This window comes from Rhinolophus ferrumequinum, chromosome 9 (genome assembly GCF_004115265.2).
Source record: "Rhinolophus ferrumequinum isolate MPI-CBG mRhiFer1 chromosome 9, mRhiFer1_v1.p, whole genome shotgun sequence".
NCBI classification, from domain to species: Eukaryota; Metazoa; Chordata; class Mammalia; order Chiroptera; family Rhinolophidae; genus Rhinolophus; species Rhinolophus ferrumequinum.
Genome location: NC_046292.1, coordinates 55,240,718 through 55,263,923, shown reverse-complemented (window position 1 = coordinate 55,263,923; position 23,206 = coordinate 55,240,718). Strand labels below are relative to the sequence as shown.

At 36.5% G+C, this 23,206-nt stretch overlaps 1 protein-coding gene across 3 annotated transcripts in view; it reads left to right on the top strand.

The window, feature by feature from the left end:
* Positions 1-23,206, top strand: part of ERICH3 (glutamate rich 3) — a 110,754-nt gene that overhangs the window by 48,710 nt on the left and 38,838 nt on the right. For all 3 annotated transcript variants that reach the window (XM_033115561.1, XM_033115562.1, XM_033115563.1), the window contains 2 exons: positions 1,078-1,287; positions 18,143-18,323. In XM_033115561.1, coding sequence (XP_032971452.1) covers positions 1,078-1,287; positions 18,143-18,323 — 391 coding nt within the window. The remainder of the gene's footprint in view (positions 1-1,077; positions 1,288-18,142; positions 18,324-23,206) is intronic.

The window sequence follows — 23,206 nt, the reverse complement described above, 5'->3', positions numbered from 1 at the left end:
AATTGATATAAAGTGGATAAAAATTATTAAAGATGCCTTAAAGTTTGGAAAACTACCTCAGATACACAAAAATTATCAATTTGTGAAAATTCCAAGACTCAAATATACCTGAAAAATGTAATTATTGATTTTAACTTTGGTGCTTTTTAATCATTAAGGTAATACATGTTGATTAAACTTTCAAATAATATAAAGATATATAAAATGCAAAATGATATCTGCCCGATAATCTAAATCCCCATGGCAACCTCATGTTCAAAGTCTTCCAGCATCCCTGATTTTATCAAAATCCATATGTAAATTACTTAAAAGAAATGTATGATTATACAACATGGATCTTTTTATGTCAGGTTGAATAGATTCACACTATTCTTTGTGAAGCCTGGTGAGAATCTATTATAAAAACAAAGCAAAATATAATTAAACATTCTCCTATTGGTGGACTTGATAGGGTTCAACTAAATTTGTTGTACATATGTGTCTCTCTGTGTCTATATGTATATGTCCTTATACATTTACATCAGTGTACTTGTGTAGTTATCTTGGGAGGATTTATTTCTACACGTTGAATTCCTAGGAGAAAATAAGATGAATAAAGTCTTTTGGTCAGTGTCTGTTTGGTACCTTGGTATTATATTATCAAGGAATATTATAACACTTGGATGGGCAAAATTAATATGAAAAAAAATGCTAGCACCCCATTGTTAAGTGGGCTATCCAACCCTGCTTCAAAGTAAACACTTCAAACTTCTTGATTCTAAATTTTTAATTATACTGGTTCCCCAAAGATTTAATGGATTTTTAAGGAAAAATCCCAGAAGTACTGTAAAAAATGCCATCACTGTATATTTTGTTTAAAACATAGTTAAATAAAGTTAGAAATTAATGAAATTTTAATTTGCAATGGATACTGCAAAATGCCATTTTTCAACAGATTGGAATATTTTGAGTTTGCCTACTGATAACCAGTTATGTTTGCATGTAATGTCAATCATACAGTATTGTCTTTAATTTTGGGTTACTTTGGGTCACCACTTCTATTTCACTGATTCTTATGTCCATGAAATGTGATTACAGGGCAAGAAGGCAGTGATGAAGTTCAGGAACTCCAAGGACAATTCACAGGGAATGAATCGATACCAACTTCTTAACAGTTACATACCTATTCCTCCTTCACCTCCTCCTCGCAATGGAAAAACCACATGGGAAAATAGACCTGAAACATGGAGAAGGAGAAGATTTCGTCCAACCACTGCTCCAAATGGCTTAGAACCTCTCTTTACCAGGGTGATTATGGAGTCAAGTTTTCTTTTATTAATTTATCACAGAATACATTGCATTATTAAATTTCTAGATATGCAGTTAAAGAATCTAGGGAAATCAAAAGCAAAATGCCTTGCATAAAGAAATATAATAATTTTATAAATGTGATTATAAGCTTGAATGAATCTGACATCAAATATTTGAGTAGTTAAGTTCAATAACTAATTTATCAAAATTGATAAAAAAAAAATCCAGAGAATCTTGTGGTCAGATTTAGTTTGTACTAGACCCATTTTCAAATTATTTATTTCCTTTAATTTGCCCATTTAATCACATGACAGAAGTATTTTGACATTTATGAAAATTCAGGGACTTTATTTAACAAAAATCATAGTATATCATATAAAGTATCCTATTAAAGCTTACTTTTAATAATTTTTGGCAAATTGCTATATAATATGTAGAAAAAAAATTTCAATATTCTTCAAAAATATTGTCATTTGTTGTACTTATTTCCTCAAAATACTGATATATAGTTCTAAAGCCAGTTAGACTTTATACAGATACAGATTAATATGAAGGCGAAAGATCTCTTAATTTTTATTGTGTAAACATACAACAAATGGTAATTATATGTAACATTTGTGATTATTAGTAGATAGCTGGGTCAACATTTCACTGATTGAGAATCAGGGAGTGAAGTATCAGCATGCACATAGACTGCTTCCTGGCTCTTCAAAACCAACCTCACTCTTTTGTTTTTCTTATTATTATTGTGGTAAATTTGGGACACAAGATTATATATATATTTCAGAAGTACAACATTATAATTTGATGTTTGTATATACTGCATAGTGTTCACCATTATAAGTCTAGTTACCATCCATCACCATGCAATTGCTCTCCTTCACCCATTTCACCCTCCTCCCAATGCCCATTCCCTCTGGTAACCACCAATCTATTTTCTGTATCTATGAGTTTGTGTTTTGTTTTGTTTGTTTTGTTTTTTCAGATTCCTCATATAAATGAAATTATATAGCATTTGTCTTTCTCTGTGTTACTTATTTCACTTAGCATAATATCCTCTAGTTCTATCCATGTTGCTACAAATTGCAAGTTGACTTCCTTTTTAGCATTCCATTGTATGTATGTATCACATCTTTTTTATCTATTTGTCCATCTATGGGCACTTAGGTTGTTACCATATCTCAACTATTGTAAATAATGCTACAGTGAACATAGGGGTGCATATCTCTGTTCGAATTAGTGGTTTTGTATCCTTCAGATATATACCCAGAAGTAACATAGCTGGGTCATATGGTAGTTCTATTCTTAATTCTTTGAGGAATATTCATACAGTTTTCCATAGTGGCTGCACCAGTTTACATTCCATAGCCTCTCCAACACTTGTTATTTCTTGTCTTTTTGATAATAGCCATGCTAACAGGTGTGAAGTGATGTCTCATTGTGGTTTTGATTTGCATTTCCTGAAAATTAGTGAAGTGAACATATTTTCTTGTGCATGTTGGCCATCTCTATGTCCTCTTTGGAAAAATATCTGTTTAGATCCTCTGCCCATTTTTTAAATTGGGTTGTTTGTTTTTATGGTGTTGTGTTGTTTGAGTTCTTTATATATTTTGGACATTAACCACTTATCAGATATGTGATTTGCAAGTATCTTCTCCTTTTTGTTTTGTTGATGGTTTCCTTTGTTATACAGAAACTTTTTAGTTTGATGTAATCCTTTTGTTTATTTTTGCTTTTGTTTCTCTTGCCTTTGGAGTCCTAGCCAAAAAAACATAGGTACTGTGTTTCACCAAAAATAAGACCTAGCTGGACAATCAGTTCTAATGCGTCTTTTGGAGCAAAAATTAATATAAATTATATTATATAAGGCCTTATATTATATTATATAAGACCCGGTCTTATAGTAAAATAAGACCGGGTCTTATATAATATAATATATAATATAATGTAAAATATAATATAAAATATAATATAATATAATGCCCAGTATTATATTATCTTATCTTATATATTCTATTCTATTCTATTCTAAGTTTAAATGTCTCATAAACCATGAGAATACACATATTTTATTATACATTATATTATGTATTATATATTATATAATTATATTATATTATGTATTATATATGTTGTATATTATATTATTATATTATATATTATAATATACATAATTATATCACATATAATTATATTACATATAATTATACTATATATTATATTATATATTATATGTTATATATAATATAAGACTGGGTCTTATATTAATTTTTGCTCCAAAAGACGCATTAGAGCTGATTGTCCAGCTAGGTCTTATTTTTGGGGAAACAAGGTAAGACAAGGAACTTGTCAAGGAGCTTACTGCCTATGTCTTTTTTCCTAGGAATTTTATGGTTTCAGGTCTTAGATTCAAGTCTTTAATCCATTTTGAGTTAATTTTTATATATGGTGTAAGATAGTGGTTTAGTTTCATTCTTTTGCATGTGGCTGTCCACTTTTCCTAGCACCATTTATTGAATAAATTGTCCTTTCCGTATTGTATGTTCTTAGCTCCTTTGTCATAAATTAATTGTCCATATACTTACTGGTTTATTTCTGGGATCTCTATTCTTTTCCTCTGATCTGTGTGTCTGTTTTTATGTCAGTAACATACTGTTTTGATTACTACAGATTTGTAGTATAGTTTGAAACCAGAAAGCATGGTATCTTCAGCTTTGTTTTTTGTCAAAATTGCTTTGGCTATTTGGAGTCTTTTGTGGTTCCACACAGATTTTAGAATTATTTGTCCTAGTTCTGTGAAAAATTTCATTAAAACCAATCTCACTCTTAAGTGCTTTCTTTATCTCTTCTCTGCACCTCACTCCCAGCATCTATCCTTACCAATAAACTTGGGACTATCTCCCTTATGCTTGCTCAGATTTCCTCCTTTTCTTTCTGTTTCCACCAATTCTCTTATTCTCTTTCTTTGTTATGGTCCCCGTTAGAGCATTGTATCCTCTGCCCTGTGTTCTTGATCTTATCCTTTTCTACCACCTATGGCACCTAACATAGTCTGTCATTCTCCTCTCTAATTTGTATTTTTATTCTCGCTCTAATATTCATCTCTGTCTCTCAACATACCCAGGCCTTATATACCAAGTCTTTTCCTCACGTTTTGTAACCTTTGACTTCTGGTTTTTTCTACTGCAAAGTTCTCTGGAGAGAGTAGTTTGCTGTAGCTTTATCTAATAAACAATCCAGGCAACTCAGCTTATAACAGCAAAGGTTTATTTCTTGTTCTCACTGTTATCTGTTGTTGGCCAGCTGCAATTCTGGGACCCATACTAGAGGAGTAGTCGCTGTCTGAGGTCTGTTGGCCTCGTGGACAGCGGAACCATGGAATACTTTTAAGAGTCCACTCAGAAGTGACACGTATCACTTGCACTTAAACTCCATTACCAAGCCTGCCATCAGTGGAGTGGGAAGTATAATCCTCTCACAGAGAGCGGCAGTGAATGTTTGGAGCAATAATAGAATCTACCACATCTATTAACTGACTTTTGATCCCTTTGCCTGCTGCCTTCAGTCTCCACCAGGACAACAAACATGTTGTCTTGAAGGATGTGCCTCCACACTCCTTTTTTACCCCCCCACCCCAGCAAATCCTCATCATCCTCATCAGTGACTTCCTCATCATCCTCACTGGTGGCAGCATTTGATTTTCTGATGTTAAAATACATTCTTGAGATAAACTCTACCTGGTCATACTTTTAAAATAAAAAGCTTAAATTGTCTCATAAACCATAAGAACACACATATATAAAATCTACATGTGCACATGTGCAAGTTAAACAATAATAATCAAGTAACACCCACGTTCACACTACAACTCCTTAACAAAGTAGAACACTGTTGTCATGAGTCCCCTGTTCCTGCCCCATCATATCCCCTACGGCTCCCTTGAGCAACTATCCGTACTGATATCTGTTAACTGGGTCCCTGCTTTTCTTTGGAGTTCAATCACCTAGATGCATAAAACTTCAGAAATAAGCTCAAACCTAGCATTTTAATGAAAGGATAATATTTTCAAGAGAAAATAAGCTGAATAGAGTCTTTGGGTCACAGTCTGGGCTTGTTTTTTTGACGGTTTAAAGAGCGCCTTCTAAGGAAGTGAGAGACCCAGTCATGAATGTGTCCTGGGAAAATGGGGTTCCCCAGAGTCAGGGCATCTAGTGAGGTCCTAGTGTGGGCCAGCCATTGGACATCCAACAAGAATAGGGTCAGGTGAATGAGCTTGTGTAGATGGGCACAGAGGGAGAGAGCAGGAACTTCTCCATCCTGTGGTCTTGACAGGGAAACTACAGATAAGCAGTTGAGGTAGCTCCCCCTGGGGATTCGGCACTGCATCCTGGCTTTGGCAGATCTTAGCATGTCTGTCTCTTGAGTCACAATCTGACTTGGTCTTAAAAACAGCAACAATTTTTGTTCTCTCTGTTTGGAATCCCTATTTTGGGAATGTTGGAGCTACTAGCCTAATGCTCTAATATTCTTAGTTTTTCTCTCCTATTTTCTACTACTTTGTCTTTTTATTCTACTTGCTGGGAGTTATCTTCAATTTTATCTTCCACACATACTGCTGATTTTTTTCTTCTGCTGCCTTATTTTAATTTTAAGAACTCCCTTTGTGTTCACTGAATGTTACTCTTAAAAAGCATCTTATTCTTGTTCTGTATGATTTTGATTCTTTGGTATTTGTAGAGACTTGCTTTGTGGGCTAATATATGTTCAGTTTTTGTAAAGAATGGATTCTCTAAATGTTGAGATCAGCATTCTATAAATGCCCAATAAATAAGAAATGTAAATTATGTTATTCATACTTTTACATTCTTAGCATTTTTTGAATCTGTGTGATTTCTTAGATTCTGAGTTCTAATGAAAATTTATTCTCTGTAATTGTAGATTTGTCAATTTCTCCTTGTTTTATAAATTTCAAGTTCTGTTTTGTAAATGTTGAGAATACCTTGTTATATGCTCTCAGATTTAGTATTACCCAGTTTTACTGGTGAAGTGATTCTTTATCATTAAAAAAAAAAAATCCTCTTTGTTAGTTTTATTTTTGGCTTTAAACTCTATTTTGGCCAATAGCTCTTTTTCTTTTCGTTAGATTACTATTTTATTTCTTATTTTCTTTAGGTTAGTATTTAATATATATTCCTTTAACTTTCAGCTTTTGATGTTTTTACATTTAAGATTTAGGCTTTAAATGTGTATTTATGCAGCATATGGGTGCTCTGTATTTATTTCAAGCTGAGAATCTCTTTCTTTAATAAGAGAGTTTAGTCCAATTACATTTATTTTGGTTAGTAGTATATTTAGACTTACTTCTACCATCTTAGTTTATATTTTCTAATTACCATAATTTTAATTTGATAGCAGTATTTTAGGCTTTTATTGACTTTTCCTTGAAAGTTCTCCATTTTTCCTTCCATAACATTATTTTCATGCTTCTTTGCTAGCTCCTTTTACCTCCTGTCTTCTTCCTTTGTGTCTCTTCTTGATCTCTACCTCTAAATAAAGCCATCACCATAGGCTTAGACTTGGACACTTATTTTTTTGTTGTTGCTGTTGTTGTTTTTATTCAAGATGTAGTCATCTTCCCACATGGCTTTGGTAGCTTTCCAGATGTCCCTTGGATTTGTCATCATCTCCTGGATCCTGGGGTATAAAATAAAATTGGCAGAGTGGAGTGAGTCATATAGTTTTCTTTTTTTCATTTTCTTTAAATAAATTTTTTTTATTAGTTTCAGTTGTACAAAGCAACATAATAGTTAGACATTTAAACTCCTCATAAAGTGATAACCCACCTTCCCAAGCTATAATCCCTCTGACATCTTATATAGCTGTTACAATACTATCAACTATTTTTCCTATGTTGTACTTCACATCCCGTGACTATATATACCTATATATTTAGTTATAGCTGACATTCAATATTATTCTACTTCAGCTCTTCAGGTGTATAGCACATTGGTCAGGCATCTACGCAGTCTATGAGGTGATCCCCCTGATAAGTCCAGTGCCCATCTGGCACCTTACCTGATCTTTACAACACTGTTGATTATATTCCCCATACTGTATTAACTACCAATTTATATTTCTTAATGCCTGCACCTTCTTCACCCTGCCCCCAACCCCATTCCCATCTATCACCCTGATAGATCTAGTACCCATCTGGCACCATACCTAGTTTTAACAATATTATTGACTATATTCCTTATGCTATATCGTACATCCTCAAGACTACTGTATAACAACCAGTTTGTACTTCTTAATCCCTTCCTCTTTCCCCCATCCTTAACCTCCCTCCCATCTTAAAGAAGTTCCTCTAAGAATTATCTTAATACTGGTTTGGTGGTCAGCTTTTTCTTATCTGGGAAGCTCCTTATCTGTCCTTCAATTCTAAGTGACAACCTTCCTGGGTAGAGCAATCTTGGTTGTATGTTGTTGCTTTTCATCACTTGGAATATTTCCTGCCACTCCTTTCTTGCCTGCAAAGTTTCTGTTGAGAAATCAGCTGACAGTCTTATGGGGGTACACTTGTAGGTAACTAACTGCTTTCTTTTGCTGCTGTTAAGGTTATCTCTTTACATTTAACCTTTGGCATTTTAATTATTATATGTCTTGGTGTTGGCCTCTTTGAGTTTATCTTGTTTGGGACTCTCTGTGCTTCTTGTACTTGTATGTCCATTTCCTTCACCAGGTTAGGGAAGTTTTCGGCATTATTTCTTCAAATAGGTTTTCAATTCCTTGCTCTCTCTCTTCTCCTTCTGGTACCCCTATAATGTGAATGTTGGTACACTCGATATTGTCCCAGAGGCCCCTTAAACTCTACTCAATTTTTTGGATTCTTTTTTCTTTTTGCTGTTCTGGTTGGGTGTTCTCTGCTACCTTATCTTCTACATCGTTTGTTAGATCCTCTGCTTCATCTAACCTACTGTTTATCTCCTGTAATATATTCTTTGTTTCCATTATTGTATCCTTTATTTCTGACTGGTTCTTTTTTTATGGTTTCCATCTCCATTTTTATGCTTCCTATCTCTCTGTTGAAGTTCTCCCTGAGATCACTGAGCATTTTTATAACCAGTGTTTGGAACTCTGCATCTCATCTGATAGATTGCTTATCTCTGTTTTGCTTAGGTCTTTTTCTGGAGCTCTATTCTGTTCTTTTATTTGAGACATATTTCTTTATCTCCCCTATTTGTCTGCCTCCCTGTGTTTGTTTCTATGTATTAGGTAGTGCTGCTATGTCTTCTGATCTTAGTAGAGTGGCCTTAGGTAGTATGTGTGCTGTGGGGTTCAGAAGTGCAGTCTTTCTGGTCACCTGAGTCATGCACTCCAAGTGTGTCTCTTGTGTGGGTTGTGTGTGCACTCCTTTTGTAGTTGAGCCTTGGTTGATAATTGCACATCAATGTGAGGAACTGACCCTTGGGCTCACTGGTTGTAAGGACTGGCCTTGACTACAGTGGAAGAGTTGTTGTGCAGGGCTGATCCTACAGAGCAGGATCTGCTCCAGCAGGACTCTGATGCCTGCCTAATCTGCCCCTTGGATGTGTCGTATTTGGAGGTGGCTGGTGATGCTCCAGCTCATTTTGAAGTTGGTCACTGGGGGCACCAGCCCCAGGACCACTTTGGAGGAGATCTGCTGTAGGTCTACTTCAGCCACAGCCCGTGCCCCACCTGGGGCCACCCAGCAGAAGCCAGAAAGAAATCTGCAGATGGCTGCTGCCCATGCTGTGCTTGCAAGCTCCTTTGAGAGGCCAAGCCATGGACCAAGGCTGGTTGCCACTATTGCTGCCTTACGGCTGCTCAGCCAGAAGTATAGGACATGCTCAAGCCAGATGCTGCTAGTCTGGGTCCTGCAAACCTTTGAGAGACCCTAGGAAAGTGCAGCTGAGCCCAAGGCAGGGGGTTTACATGAGAAAGACACTGAAAACAGCATGGGTGTGCCTGAAAGTTGGTCAGGGCCAGGTCTCAAATCGCCAGGGTGTGGTGAACAAACAGCAGAGATTCAGAAATGGCTGCCACCTGTGTTCACGTCCTGGAAGGGGGAGGGCTCAGCAAAGAAACAATGGCCTCTGCCAGCTCCATCTAGGATAAAGCCGCCTCTCCAGCCCCCATCCTAAGCCAGATAACTCGATTCCCCACCATTTGTCCCTGCCGCCTTTCCAGCTGCTGCCCTGGTGCTGGAGCTCAGAGCAAATGATTCCATTGGTGGGTAAGTCCACATGCGCAGTCCCTTTAATGGAGCGCCTGGGAGTGCAGCCGCACTCAGTCTCACTAAATCACAATCTCTGCTGTTTTTCAGAACCAAAAATTATGGGGACTTCTCTCCCTGGCACTGGAACCTTGGGCTGGGGTAGAGTTGGTATCTCTCGCTCCTTTAAGGGATGGGGGGACACCCACAGCCGAAATAGCCCTCCCGATCTTTGATGGTCACACATAGGTGTGGGACCAGCCCGTTCCTCATCTCTGAACTTCCTACCCGTATAGAGGTAGCTTCTTCTGCATGTCCTTAGTTGAAAGGCTTCAGTTCAGCTTGATTTTAGGCAATTCACAATAATGGTTGTTTTGTAGATTAGTTGTAATTTTGATATGGTTGTGAGAGAAGGTAAATGACACATTTACCTACCGAGCCATCTTGGTTGTCTTCTCATGTACTTGGATTTATTTTATTTTGACCTGGAAATGATTCATTTAAGGAGAGGTCACTCTCATGACTAATTCACACATTACATTCCCTCTTTTATTTTATGAGTACCACTCCAAAGCATCCTTTAAATGCTCTTAAAAAGAAAGCAAGAGTAAAAGGCAAAAAAGTATGGCCTGCTGGTGGTCCACCAGCTGTTCCTCTATGAATGTGTAGAACGTGGTCCTTGGCTTCTGTGGTCTGTGTCTCAGGATGATTCATGGAGCCAAATGACAAGGTGCAGTATATCTCACAGGCCAGCACGTTGCTTCTGTGCCCTGTTTTTTGTTTCATTCTGTTCTAGGACCCGCAGAGCTTTATACTGCTTTTATAGAATCTATGCGACTAGTTAGATTTTTCTCTGAGGTTTACCTCACCCATCTGCAGGTTTCTGTGTGCTCACTCGAGATTGCTGGTTACCTACTCTCTACAGCAGCCTCCTGAAAATGTGGATGGCCCCATAAAAGGTGGTTATAAATGTGAAAATGCAGGCTTTCAACTAAATACCTACTTAAACAGTATGCTTAACAATTAAAAAAAAAAAGGTCAGGTTTGTTTTAATTTTTTATGAGATTTGTGAAAAAGAGGGTAAAGAGGTTCTTCAGGTATGGAGTAATCTGAGGCTTTCTCCATATCTGACTGAGACTGCTTATCCACCTCCTGGACTCCAAATGAGCACTGTGTAATTACAGATGCCTGATTGGTAGGTCCTACTGGCCCTCAAATTTAATACAGTTACAATTTAGACTGGCTTCTCCGTTCAATTGCTTTATTTCTCATAATGCATGACCTTTTCTCCAGTAATTTGGACACACAAGCTAGGATTCCTTCTTCTTTCTTCATCACATATCAAATTAATTGCTACGTCCTCTAGATCAAAGAAGTCCAGGAGGTGGATAATAGAAATGTAATGCGGCCACATATATAATTTTAAGTTTCTAATAACTACATTTAAAAAGGTAAAAGAAACATTTCAAATTCATTTTAATAATATATTTTATTTAATCAAGTATAGCCATAATATTATCATTTCGACATGTAATCAATAAAAAAGATTTTAATGAGGTGTTGTACATTTTTTATACCAAGTCTTTATATTCAGTAAGTATTTTATACTTACGGTACTTCTTATATGACTGAGCCACTTTTCAAGTGCCCAGCAGTCAAATGTGGCAAGTGGTTATTGTCTTAGCACAGCTCTAGCACCTGAACAATAGCTCACGTGTCTGATAATTCTTTTCCATTCTCACTGCTATATCTGCAGTTCAAAGGCTTGCTACCTAACTTTTAACCAAGCTATTAGTCATCTACATACTAATGTTTTGCCTCTAAATCAACAAACAGCTCAATTTAGCTTTTATTGATGATGGCAAACACTATGCTATGTGCCCAGGCTACTAAGTAAGGTACATAAGACCAAATCCTTGTTCTTAGATTGCAGTTTAGCAAAATTGAGAAATGTCTTTCCTTATCTGTAAAGTGGACATAATATTAGTACTTATCTTTTAGGTTATGTTTTATGTTTGTTTCCTGTTGTTGTCTTAAAATTAATTAGATGCGACTGTTCTTTCATTGCTCCAAGATAAATTTACTGTCTCAGGAAGGTTCCATAATTTAATGATATACTTTTTGATAAGAATAAACGTTAAAATAAAGCATCATTTGTTAATTTATTTTAAAAAAAGATTGAGAAATGTCTACAATTAACCATGCTACATTGTGGTGGTATCATAGTGGTATTAAAAAAAACCCAATGGGAACACAGGTGAAGGAAATATCAGTTCTGAATGAGGAGATTGGAGAGTGCTTCAGAAAAAAGGTGGCATTTAGAATGGGGGGGGGGGCTTTGAAACATGATTGGGAAGTTTGCAAAACGAATCAGGGAGCAGAAGGTAAAAAGGCAGGAAGTGGGAAAAGAGTAAGCTAAGTCCATTTCATTATTAGTAGATTCTGCGTAATGATGTTCAATTAAACTTTGTAGAATAGGTTTCAACCTGCACCTCCCTGCTTAAAACTTCCACTAGTTCCTCTTTCCTAATGAAAGTAGGTATATTCTTCTGTCTGGCTGTTTTAAAATGTAAGTTTTGTTGTTATTCAGGCATATTGAGAGCAAGAGATGATTGCCATTGAAGAGACGGTTTCTCACAGCTCCCAAGAGGAGGAGGCATCTCACGTATGTTAGTCAGGGTTCCATCCAGAACAATGTTTGACCATAGATTTGGGCACCACGGCCCAGCTAAGTTGATAGATAAAATTAACCATGACACCATGTAACATAGGACAATACAGGAAAGCACCAGGGTAGGTCAGGAGGCTGAGGTTGTGGTGTCTGAGAAAATGAACAGGAGAGGCAGAGTAAACAGAAGGCTTAGGGTTGGATAGTATGAATAATTTTGGCAGGCTCTGGGGCGTAAGGGCTATCCTGAGTTGTTTGGAACCTGATCCAGTGGTGTTTAGGGTGGGGGAATATTGGCCCTAGAGTTCAAGAGCCAGATAGCAGAGGGCGAGGGTGGATGTGGGCTCTGGACTGGTTTGTGCATGAAAAGTGCTCTCCCAGGCAATTCATTTACCATCTCTAGGAACTGGTTAGTCCTGGAAGGGGTAGTCTCCCCAGGGTCAGTTAGCCACACATTTCAAAAGAAAGACTAAAAGAGACACTTAGTACACTGGCACTCAAGAGCTTTCGGATCGGGACCTCTTTCCAGCTCTCTCTGCTCCTACCCAAGCCAAACTGAGCTCCTCCCTGTACCCTCACCGGGTTGCTCCACCACTTCCGCACCTCTGAGCTATGTTCTTTATTACTTTCTGCAAGGATTCACCCACTTTCAAATCATCTATATATTTTGTTCTCATTTAATTACATGCTATCATGTTTTTGCCTTTTGTTAACTTTTAGTAAAATATGTAAATTTATATTGCATGATGACAACAATGATTATACCCTTTATTTAATGAAACTTTAGTAAGTGCTGGGAGTTTTGTTCAGTGTTTTACATACATTTTCTCATTTAAAACATACAATAAGCCCAAGAAAGAGATAAAATAATTTCTTCATATTCAAAATAAGGAAACTGAGGCAAGAAGAGTTAAATAACCTGCCTAAGGTCACATAACTAGTTAGTGGCAAACTAAATATACACCCCAGTAGACTGAAACTTACAGCCAGCATTTGTAATCCTCGAATCCATATTATATGGAATTTATTTATAAGCCTTTTTCTCTCAAATTTTTGATGATATTGTCATTGGTCAGATGCTTTTTCAACACAGACATCAATTAGACCTCTAACTGGTATTTCCATTAAGGCAAATGTTCTTTTTCTATGAATTGCCAGTGAGTGCCTGAGATGTAAGAAGGATGTGTCATCACACTCAGCCTTCCCAGCCCCCTTCAAAGGTTGTGTGCTCTGCAGCGTATTTCTGTACCTTGTAATAGGATTCCATCGCTTCCTTTCTTCAAAAGGACTTTGTTACTTTTCTTATGTCCCTTACTATATCCTACTTAGTATAAATACTCACGTATATTTATTATTCTTCTCCTAGATTATGAAACTTGTTGAGGGCAGGCATTTGATTTTATTTACATTTAATCAAGTATTTATTAGTACTATATTCATAAAGTTATTTCTTCATTATCTGTGTGAAAAATTAAACTCTTAATTATACTTTTTAGCTGAGGTAAATATCATAGGAATGAATTATGCCTTTCTGATATAGATCCCTATTCTCCAGCAACAAATAAAGCCTAGCAGTTAGTAGCTTTGCTAGAGAAATTGCACATTTCTTCTGTTTGACTTAATTTTTAAAATATTTTTTTCAGTTTTCATTCTAGTTAGTGCATTACCTTAGTCTTTTTTAGTCTAGGTTTTTCTCACCAGTGGACTCAGATTTGAGAATGAAAAAGGAAAACATCAACATGATTTTAATATATAGTAATTCAACATATCTCATAGTAGGCTTGATTTATTTCAGACAAACACTTTAAACAATGTTTTGCTTAAAATGAGCACTGCAGTTTGCTAACTACATAACTAAAAAGGACTTTAAAAAGAGTTTAAAAATTCAATTCAACAGTCAAAATATCTTAGCAGATGACATTGTGGAACAAAATCCTGGGAGAAAGGAAGAAGAACTAATGATGCTTCTGGATGTCTGCAGCAGTTGGAGTTTAAGGGCAGACCTCTTTTCTACAAGGGTCAAATTATGGGGGCATCTCACCAAAAGCCAGTTCCAGCTGGATAATTTCTAGCTCTTAACAGAGTTACTGAATTCATTCTGTTGAGGGAGATGAGGAAGCAAAGGCTCATGTGTCAACTCAGCTTCCTCAAAAATCTAGAGCTCTGATACCTTCAGAGGGTTGAGGTGTTTGGGGGTATGGCAGAAATGAGCATGTCGTATGAGTTAGGCAGTCGTAAGAAAAATGGGCAAGAGGAAAGCGAAAAGAGGAAGCATAATAACAGCAAAGGAGGGAGGAGGAGAGAACGAGGGAAAACCAGTGAGAAAGAAGAGAAAGAGAAGAACCCAAGAGTGCAATAAGGATGCTTTTGGTTTCCTTTACAATCAGCTGCTTCCTGCATCTTTAGGATCTGAATACTGGAGCACTCTTTCTCGGGCTCCTGTCAGAATTTTTGCCTCCTAAGGTCATCAGAGTCAACATGGGAATCTTCTGCCACTCATTATGGTCAGGCTTTTTATTAATCTTCATCAAGGCTTGATCATCAAAGATGGTGTTTCGATTAACAGGACACTGTGAGTCAATTTTCATGTTCTGGTTCCAACTGAGTTGTTATAAATATAGAAAGCTTCTGCTATAGGGCGAGGTCCATCTTCCATTGCTTTGGTCTCAGTAAATGACAGAATCTGGAATCATTAATTGTTGCATGTGTGTGTCCAGTCCAATCAATGTTTATCAGGCCCTCACTAGGTGTCAGCACTGGCAAGATTGTTGGGGGCATAAAGATCGGTAAGACACTGTCCTTACCTACTGAGAGAGGAATAGGAGGAAATCGTTTCAATGCCATGTGACTCATCCAGTTACGTAAGTCTGGAGATTAAAAACAGGTTGATAGTGTTTGTGCCACTACAATTAGCTCTGTTGCTGGACCTTCAAATGGAACACAAGAAACCACAATAATTGAGAGACAATAGGAGTCAGAGATGGAAGACAGATTGTGTTGTCTGAAGAATGTTGGACATCATCCCATGGATATTGGGAAGCATTGGAGGACTTTAAGCAGGAAAGTCACATGATCTATTTAGTGATAGTAGATCACTCTGATATCCAGGAGGAGGGAAATTTTGAGGGACGTCGGGCTAGAAGTGGGGAAACTAATTTAGTAGGGTAACCATTCATCTCAGCTTTCCTGGAACAGTTCAAGTTTATGCTTTTTTTTTCCCTAGCGTACTTATTAGTAACCCCTCTTTCACTATGTGTCCCAGTTTAGTTAATAAACTCTGTGGTTACCTTACTAACTAGAAGTTTATTGCAGTGGTCAAGGTAAGATTTTATGATGTCCAGAGTTCATCAGGGCTTGGCTAAGTGAATGGACAGGAATTGCTGCCCAAAACAATCAACAAGTACAGGCACTTTGACACCCATGTGAATCTCTTAAATCCAACCGTCACACAGGCCTGGGCAGGGATAAGAGAGATTCCAATGAAAATTTACTATTTCAATTGACTGCTAAATATCCAAAGTATATAATAATGGCTAACTGGTTAAACCACTCAGTGGGCTCGCTCTTTGTCAGCTTAGATTGTGCTTGCCTGAGAAATCTGAAAAGAAATGAAAAGAGAGTCATAAGCAATTGGTGAAGGAAGTCATAAAGATAACCCTTAGTTGTTCAGGGCCATGAGGCCTTGCTCCTGTTTTTGAAATGGAGCTGAATTTTCATAGAAGGTTTTGACTCTTGCTCAAGGATAGCAGAAAGGGCCGTGAAAGCTTGTTAAAAGTTTCATCCATCTGAGGTCATTATACCCTGGAAGATGGTAAGTACAGAGGCAATTTAGTCAACTGAAAGAAACAATTGTTCATTTCCTAGTGCACGTATTTAATCATCGGCTGTCACTTGGGCTTCCTGTTAGAACCCAGAAAAGGTTATTTGGTAGCAATAATCAGGGAATATTTCAAAAAGGAATGAAGCAACCAGACCCGGAGAAAAGAGATGTTATTCTCAGGAATACACTTTAACAGAAGAAAGAAGAATAAGAGTAAATGAAAGTGTGAAGAGCTGTCATTTCCTTTATTTTTAAGTGTTCCTCTTTCCAATTTCTCATTTTGTGTGGATGAGGCAGGCCTTTCCTTCACTCTAATTCCACTATTACCTTGAATTTATGCAGTGCTTATCTACCACAAGCTAACAGGGCTGCTTCTGAATCCATGCCACTTTAGAAAGTACTGCTTAATAAAAGGGGGATGCTCTTATTTCAACCGTCATATCATTAAATGTTCTAGTGGGAGCTTGGAGCTGGATTTGCCTTAGGCTGGTGATTTTCCATTGGGCTGCACACATGGGTGTCACAGTTCCACAGCTCCCCAGGCGAGAGGAAACATGGGATGATTTTGCAAGTAGGAGCCAGGCCTGCCATCATTGTTTTCAACTGTGACTCAGCGAGATATTTCTAATCGGCAAAGAATTATCCAGTTTGCTGATTTACCTTCATGGACCCTGATGTCCCTGAAATACTTATGTTTGGGAGCTCTGTTTGTCTACAGGCAAGACAATGTGCTTAGGTTTTACATTTCAAATTTTCTCCTCTACTTATACTTTTCAGACTGTCATTTGTAGAATTTCATTTATCAGATTTACTTCCTCTGGCTTTTGCCTCAGAGAGATAGAAATGAATGAGACAAAAACATCCTCTGAGGTGGAAGCGGATGGGTTTGAAGGTAGAAATATTTTAGTAGTACCTTCAGAAATTTTTCTTGCAGTTTGCTGATTTGTTTTTCTTTAAAGAAAAAAAAATCATGCTTCCCAGGCATCTGTAATTCAATGAAATCAAACTCAAATAATTGCCTTGGATTCACTTACATTTGGTTTCTTCACATTTTTCATTTAGCTAAAATTGATTTTTAGAAAATTGAAGTAGATTAAAAGTAATGCTTGGCCTCTGTATAATTCTAAAAGCTGACAGTAATATTCTTAACCAGGCCCTTTAAAAGTCTCTCAACGAGCCATTCCTATTTCTCTGCCTCCTCCTCTTCCTTTTTCTGCTTGTCTTTCCTTGTTTTCCTCTTAAGTGTTGGGCAAACACTATGCTTATTTACTAATATGAAAATAGAATATAAACTAGGAGCTAAGGCAGGACATTTCTTTTAATCTCTGGCATTTAAGTTTATTGTTTATTTCAGAAATAATTTAAATTGGTCAATGACAGAAAACAGATAGTTTCATGAGGTGATTTTTTTGTTGTTGTTGGATATATTGTTTGATATTAAAAAAAACATAAATAATATTGGTTTTTCACTGAACTGAATGGCTCTTGTGAAACTGGATAATCCTAGGCACATAACAGACATTGTCCCTAATCTTCAGAGTGACCGTAGAAGGAACCAAATGTGTGCATCTTTCCTTCACACAGAATAAGCTCAGGGAAGGATATATTGTCAGTGCTCAAGTGTAAAGATGAAGTGCTCAATTACAAAAACAATTGCTAAATCACAATCCTTGTTAATTCAAATTAGAACAAAATGATGTCACCAATTTTACTTAATTAATTTGATTTGAATTTTTATTTGAGAACCAGCTAAAAGAACTAAGAACAGTTTTCTCTTAACATCCTTGATATTATGGTTGTATATACAACATACATACGCGTGCGCGCGCGCGCACACACACACACACACACACACACACACACACAAACACAAAATAAAATTGGCGAATTTTTTCCAAATCCCAAGCAATTACATTAGAAACACAAAGTCAAAATGTATATGTTATAATTGTTATAGGGATTTATTTTGTAATGGGCTTCACTTTTTGTGCCCTGTAAAGATTGACATTTTATAAAGATTTTGTTGCTAGAGACATAAAAATAGCTTTTTTTTCTAATTTAGGTTACAGTGTCGATCACACTCTGATTAGAAAGTAATCAGTTAATAATCCCCCGTTTTTGTTTATTCCAGGATTCAAGAAAGATTCATAAAACACCACTGCATAGTAATGCAGCTATTACAATGATCTATTTGGGGAAAAATGTGCACCTATCTTATATGCACCCAGACTTCCGGGATGAGATAAAAGTTTATCAACAGCACTGTGGTGGGGAAAACCTTTGTGTCTACAAAGGCAAACTACTTGAAAAAGGTACACATAAAATGTGAATTCTTTTTAATTGCTTGAAGTTGATGTTATCAATAAGCTATTGTTGATATAATATCAAAATGACTTCAATCACTCTATGAAATTATGCATATCCAGGGACTTATAAACCAGCTGCCTCAAACTAAATCTAGATTTACTGCTCCATGATTGAAACTGAAGCAGCAATTACTTTTGCAGATTGTGGAAGAAAGATTCTGGAGTGATTTAACCCAGTAACAGATTAATTTTGGGATAGAGACATCTGATCATTAAAATGTCACACAAATAAACTGTCCCCCAAATTACAAGTTTATTATTTGACTTGCCATAGTGAATTATATCATTCATTATTCTAAGAACAATACCAGATTGGCAATTTGTTCTTTAGAAGTATGTTGAGATAAAACCACAAATTCAATACATTTCAGGGTGAATCACACCCAAATAACGTGGTACAGAATTTGGCTTCATATGATTAGTACATTTCCACTTTCATTTGATCATAAATCCATGTTTGGTAGTGTTGAGGAGGAAGAAATTTTCCTCTACATGTCTCAGCTCTAGCTGGTCTAAGAATTAAATTGACATGAGACAGATAAGTAGAAAATAACCAAATTTAAGTATGTACATATTAGGCTAGTGCAAAAGTAATTGTGGTTTAAAAAGGTTAAAAACATTGCAAAAACCACAATTACTTTTGCACCAACCTAATACATGCAGGGATTCCATAAGGATATGGGGCACAGAGACAAATTGGGCAGTTGAGACTTATATGTCTTTCTGAGCTAAGGAGAGGGGGTAGGAGTCTGGGACTTCAAAGGGTAGGGAGGCAATTCTCATGGAGATGGAAAAGCAAATGTGTAGTAAACAAATAGAAGTTTTCTGGGCCATGTAGAAAGAATGGGACACAGAATGAACTTGGATCATTAGGCCCTGCGGAGTCTTCCCAACCACATCTAGTTCATATTATACTGTAGCGATCTATGGTGATAGTTCCCTTCCTGGAACAGGCCCTCTATCTAAATTCTGTTACGCAGTAAGGGGGAAGGAAGGGTCAAAGGTTTTTTTTCGGAGTCTTTTGTTTCTTGAAAATAACCAGCTTAAAATAATCAATATCCCAAAGAGACATGCTTTGGGGTGGCAAACTCTGTTCGCCTTCATTAGCATAAGATCATTTTGATACTCTATATATGGTTTCACATATTGTACTGAAGTGGTTTTCGTCAATATTTAGTTCTGTGGAACAGCAATTATAAGGAAAAGTCGTTACAGGATTATATTTGTGATTTCCTTGCTTGACAAACTCTCTTTAGAAAGTAATAGTGTTTTTCCTAATGAAAAGAAATATTTATATTTGGGTTATCTTGATATAGACTTAGGGGTTAAGAGAGGCGTTGGGGGCAGACATGGAGTTGTTACTTTTAACTTTTCTGTTTTCTGTCATCAAGCTAAAACGGTGATATTAATTTTAAAAAACCAAGTACTTAAAGAGAAACTATACATATTTAGGGATTAGGTATTAAAACTTTCTAACATAAGAAAGGGTCAACACTTGACTTTATAAAATATGTCAAATTTATAAAAAATAATTCTCATTAATGCTAGAAACTATTTCCCCCCATTTTATATACTTGGCTGAAATGTAATTTATTTTGTCTCATTTTATCATAGCATTTCAGAATTCCTTCCTTCTGGTTTATAGATGACGAAAATGAGAGCAAGGCAGAGGTACAGGCTTCCCAAGGTCACACCTGCAGCTCTGAGAAGGGTCAAGAGCAGATCCCAGCCCCCTGACTGGGTGTAGGACCTTTGCTCAGAACTATCCAGCCCCAGATAGCTATTCTTAGTAGCAAAGGTTTTACTACATTTTCATAATATGAGTGGGGTGAAACTGCTAATGAGAGTGGCATAGATACATGCACTTATGTTTTAAAAATATAACTTTCAACTATTAATTTAGAGGAATTGCTGAAATTAGCTATAGTCTAAAATTTGAATTAACATAAAACTCTTTCTGGGTCTTAGTTCACGCTTTGTTCAACAAAATGCATAGGTAATGTCTATTTGACTGCTGGAAATCATGGTACATACAAATGAAAAATGAACAAAATTTCACTAACTGATTTGTTGGGAAGCGATATACACTCTGTGATGAGTGTAAAACCAAAGGTTATCAGAGAATGTTACCTGGTTAAGTGTTCTTTTGCATACATATTGATCCTGGGTCTGGCTTTTTGTTATGACATAGGACAGTCTTGAATAATAGGATGGAATAGGGACTTAAATAATTGAATTCTGTTCACACAATAATTTTGTCTCAGCTTGTCCTTGATTGCCAGGAAAGTAATTATTCAAAATTGAAAAGTTCGGTGGCTCAGAGTTGACTTGTGGTTCAGCAATCTTAGCAATTTAGCTGAACTGAAAAGAATCTGCCCTTTTTACAAATCAAAGCTGTGCAAGATTCAGTGAAATGTGAATAGTTTTTTTAGAAGATTTCTATTTAAAAAAAGGCGTTTAACGTAATGCTTGGAGCAGTAAACTCATTAAAAATGTGGCATTCATTAACTTGTCTTGCTCTCGCATGAAAAATAACAATAAAATTAATTATTTAGTAATGTGGGAAGTGCATCTTTTATTCCCATAGTAATTCATGGTGTCTTGTGGTTTGATTTTAGACATCAAGCCACATATTGTTTAATATGTACACCTATGAAGTTACTGAATATTTCTCCTACTTGTAAGGAATACAGTTCTTCACAGGCATTTTGATTTACCATGTTCATCATTTCAAGCAAGGCAATTTTTGGCTTCCTGGGTTCATGTGGATACAAAGAATAAAATAACTTTGTTTCTGGTCCTCTCATAATCCCTTCCTTTTCAACCCCATTTCCTTGTATTTCCATCACCTGATCCTGTTGTACCTATTTGTGCATTCTGCATTACTCCCCTCCTCCCACCCACCCCATGCTTTATTCTTGTCTTTTTGTGGCTATTTCCTTTGTCTGCAATAGGACAACAGATTCTAATTCAAAATAGCATTTTAAATTCAAATCTTACCCATCTTTTAAGATTCAGATTAAGGCTGTGAAGCTTTCTAAGCTGATTTTTATTCTGTGTTCTCTCTCCTTCTTGATGACTATAGCTCTTATTCTATACTTAAAACCCAAAGCATTTCATTGTATTGCCACTTATGTTAACTATTTTTTTATTTCTCTTTTGCTTGTTACTATATGTTGATTTTTTTTTTCAGTTTTTACAAATACCTTTAATTGAGGTGTATCTTACATTTTATAACATTCATCCATTGTACATGTACAATTCACTGATTTTTAGGAATTTTATAGAATTTTGAAGCCATTATTATAAACCAGTTTTAGAACATCTCCATCACTTCTAAAATTTCCCTTGTGCCCGTTGGCAGTTAATCCTTACTCTCATAGCCAGCCTCAGGCAACCCCTGACCTGCTTTCAGTCTCTACAGATTTGCCTTTCCTGGACATTTCATATAGAAGAAATCATATAATAGGTAGCATTTTGTGTCTTGCTTCTTTCACTTAGCATAATGTTTTTGAGAGTCATCCATTTGTAGCATTTGTCAATAGTTGCTCTCTTATATCACTGATTATATATTTTCCATTACATGAATGTACCATGTTTTATTTATTATCCATCCCCAACTGATGGACATTTGTATTGTTCCCACTTTTAGGACTATTATACATCATGCTATTATGAATATACAAATACAAGTTTTTGGGTAGACATCGGTTTTCATTTCTCTTGAGTGGGTTCCTAGGAGATGGCTTCTTTTTACTGAGTAGAAGTCACACTTTCCTGTTTCCTTACGTGTCTTGATTTTTTGTTGAAACTGAACATTTTACATTATGTATTAGAGCAACTGTAGATTCTGGATTTTGACTTTTCCCTCTTGACGGTTATTATTCTTGATGTTTTTGTTGTTGTTTGTTTGTTTAGTAACTTATCTGGAACAAGTCTGTGCAATTATCTCCTTTCTCCTTGGTATACAGCCAGTGATGTCTCTGCTCAGATTTTTTTTTAAATTCTATTTTCATATTTTAGGCTAGTCTTTTAGAGTCGTGTCTGTGTTTTCATAGTTAGTGATGATTCAGTGATTTGTCAGAGGTTATGTTAAAAAACTTTGAGCCAGTAAAAGCCTCCACTTTCTGACAGTGGATCTGTTTGTGGGTATATTAATTTCCTGGTGCTAGCATGAAAAATGTCCCCAAAATTGGTGGCTTAAAACAATAGAAATTTATCCTCTCATAGTTCTGGAGACCAGAAGTCTAAAATCAAGGTGTTAGCAGGTTCATGCTCCCTCTAAGAACTCTACGAGAGAATCTTTCCTTGCCTCTTCCAACTTTTGGTGAATCCCAGCAATCCTTGGCATTCCTTGGTTTGTAGCTCCATCATTCCAATCTCTACTTCTGTCTTTATATATCATTCTTCCTATCTGTCTCTGTGTGTGTGCTCTCCTTTTCTTATCAGGGAATCAGTCATTGGATTTAGGACAAAACAAATCTAGGATGATCTCATCTTGATCCTTTTACTAATTATATCTGCAAAGACCCTATTTCCAAAGAGGGTCACATTCTGAGGTTCTGGGTAGTCATGAGTTTTTAGAGGGCAATGTTCAGCCCCTTCTAGTAGGTTCAGGAGTGCATTCAAGGTTCAGGCAGTTTTCAAGTCTGCTCCAACTTTGATTTTCCACCACACCGGGCTCTCTTGTGTTTCCTTTGTTCATGGGTACAAGCTGCTAGTTGGCCAGGGATGTATGAATAGGTTGGGCTTACTCCAATCCACGCTACTTCCAGTTAGCTGAGGATATATAAAGTGCTAACTGAATGTGTGGGTGAGGGAAAATTTCC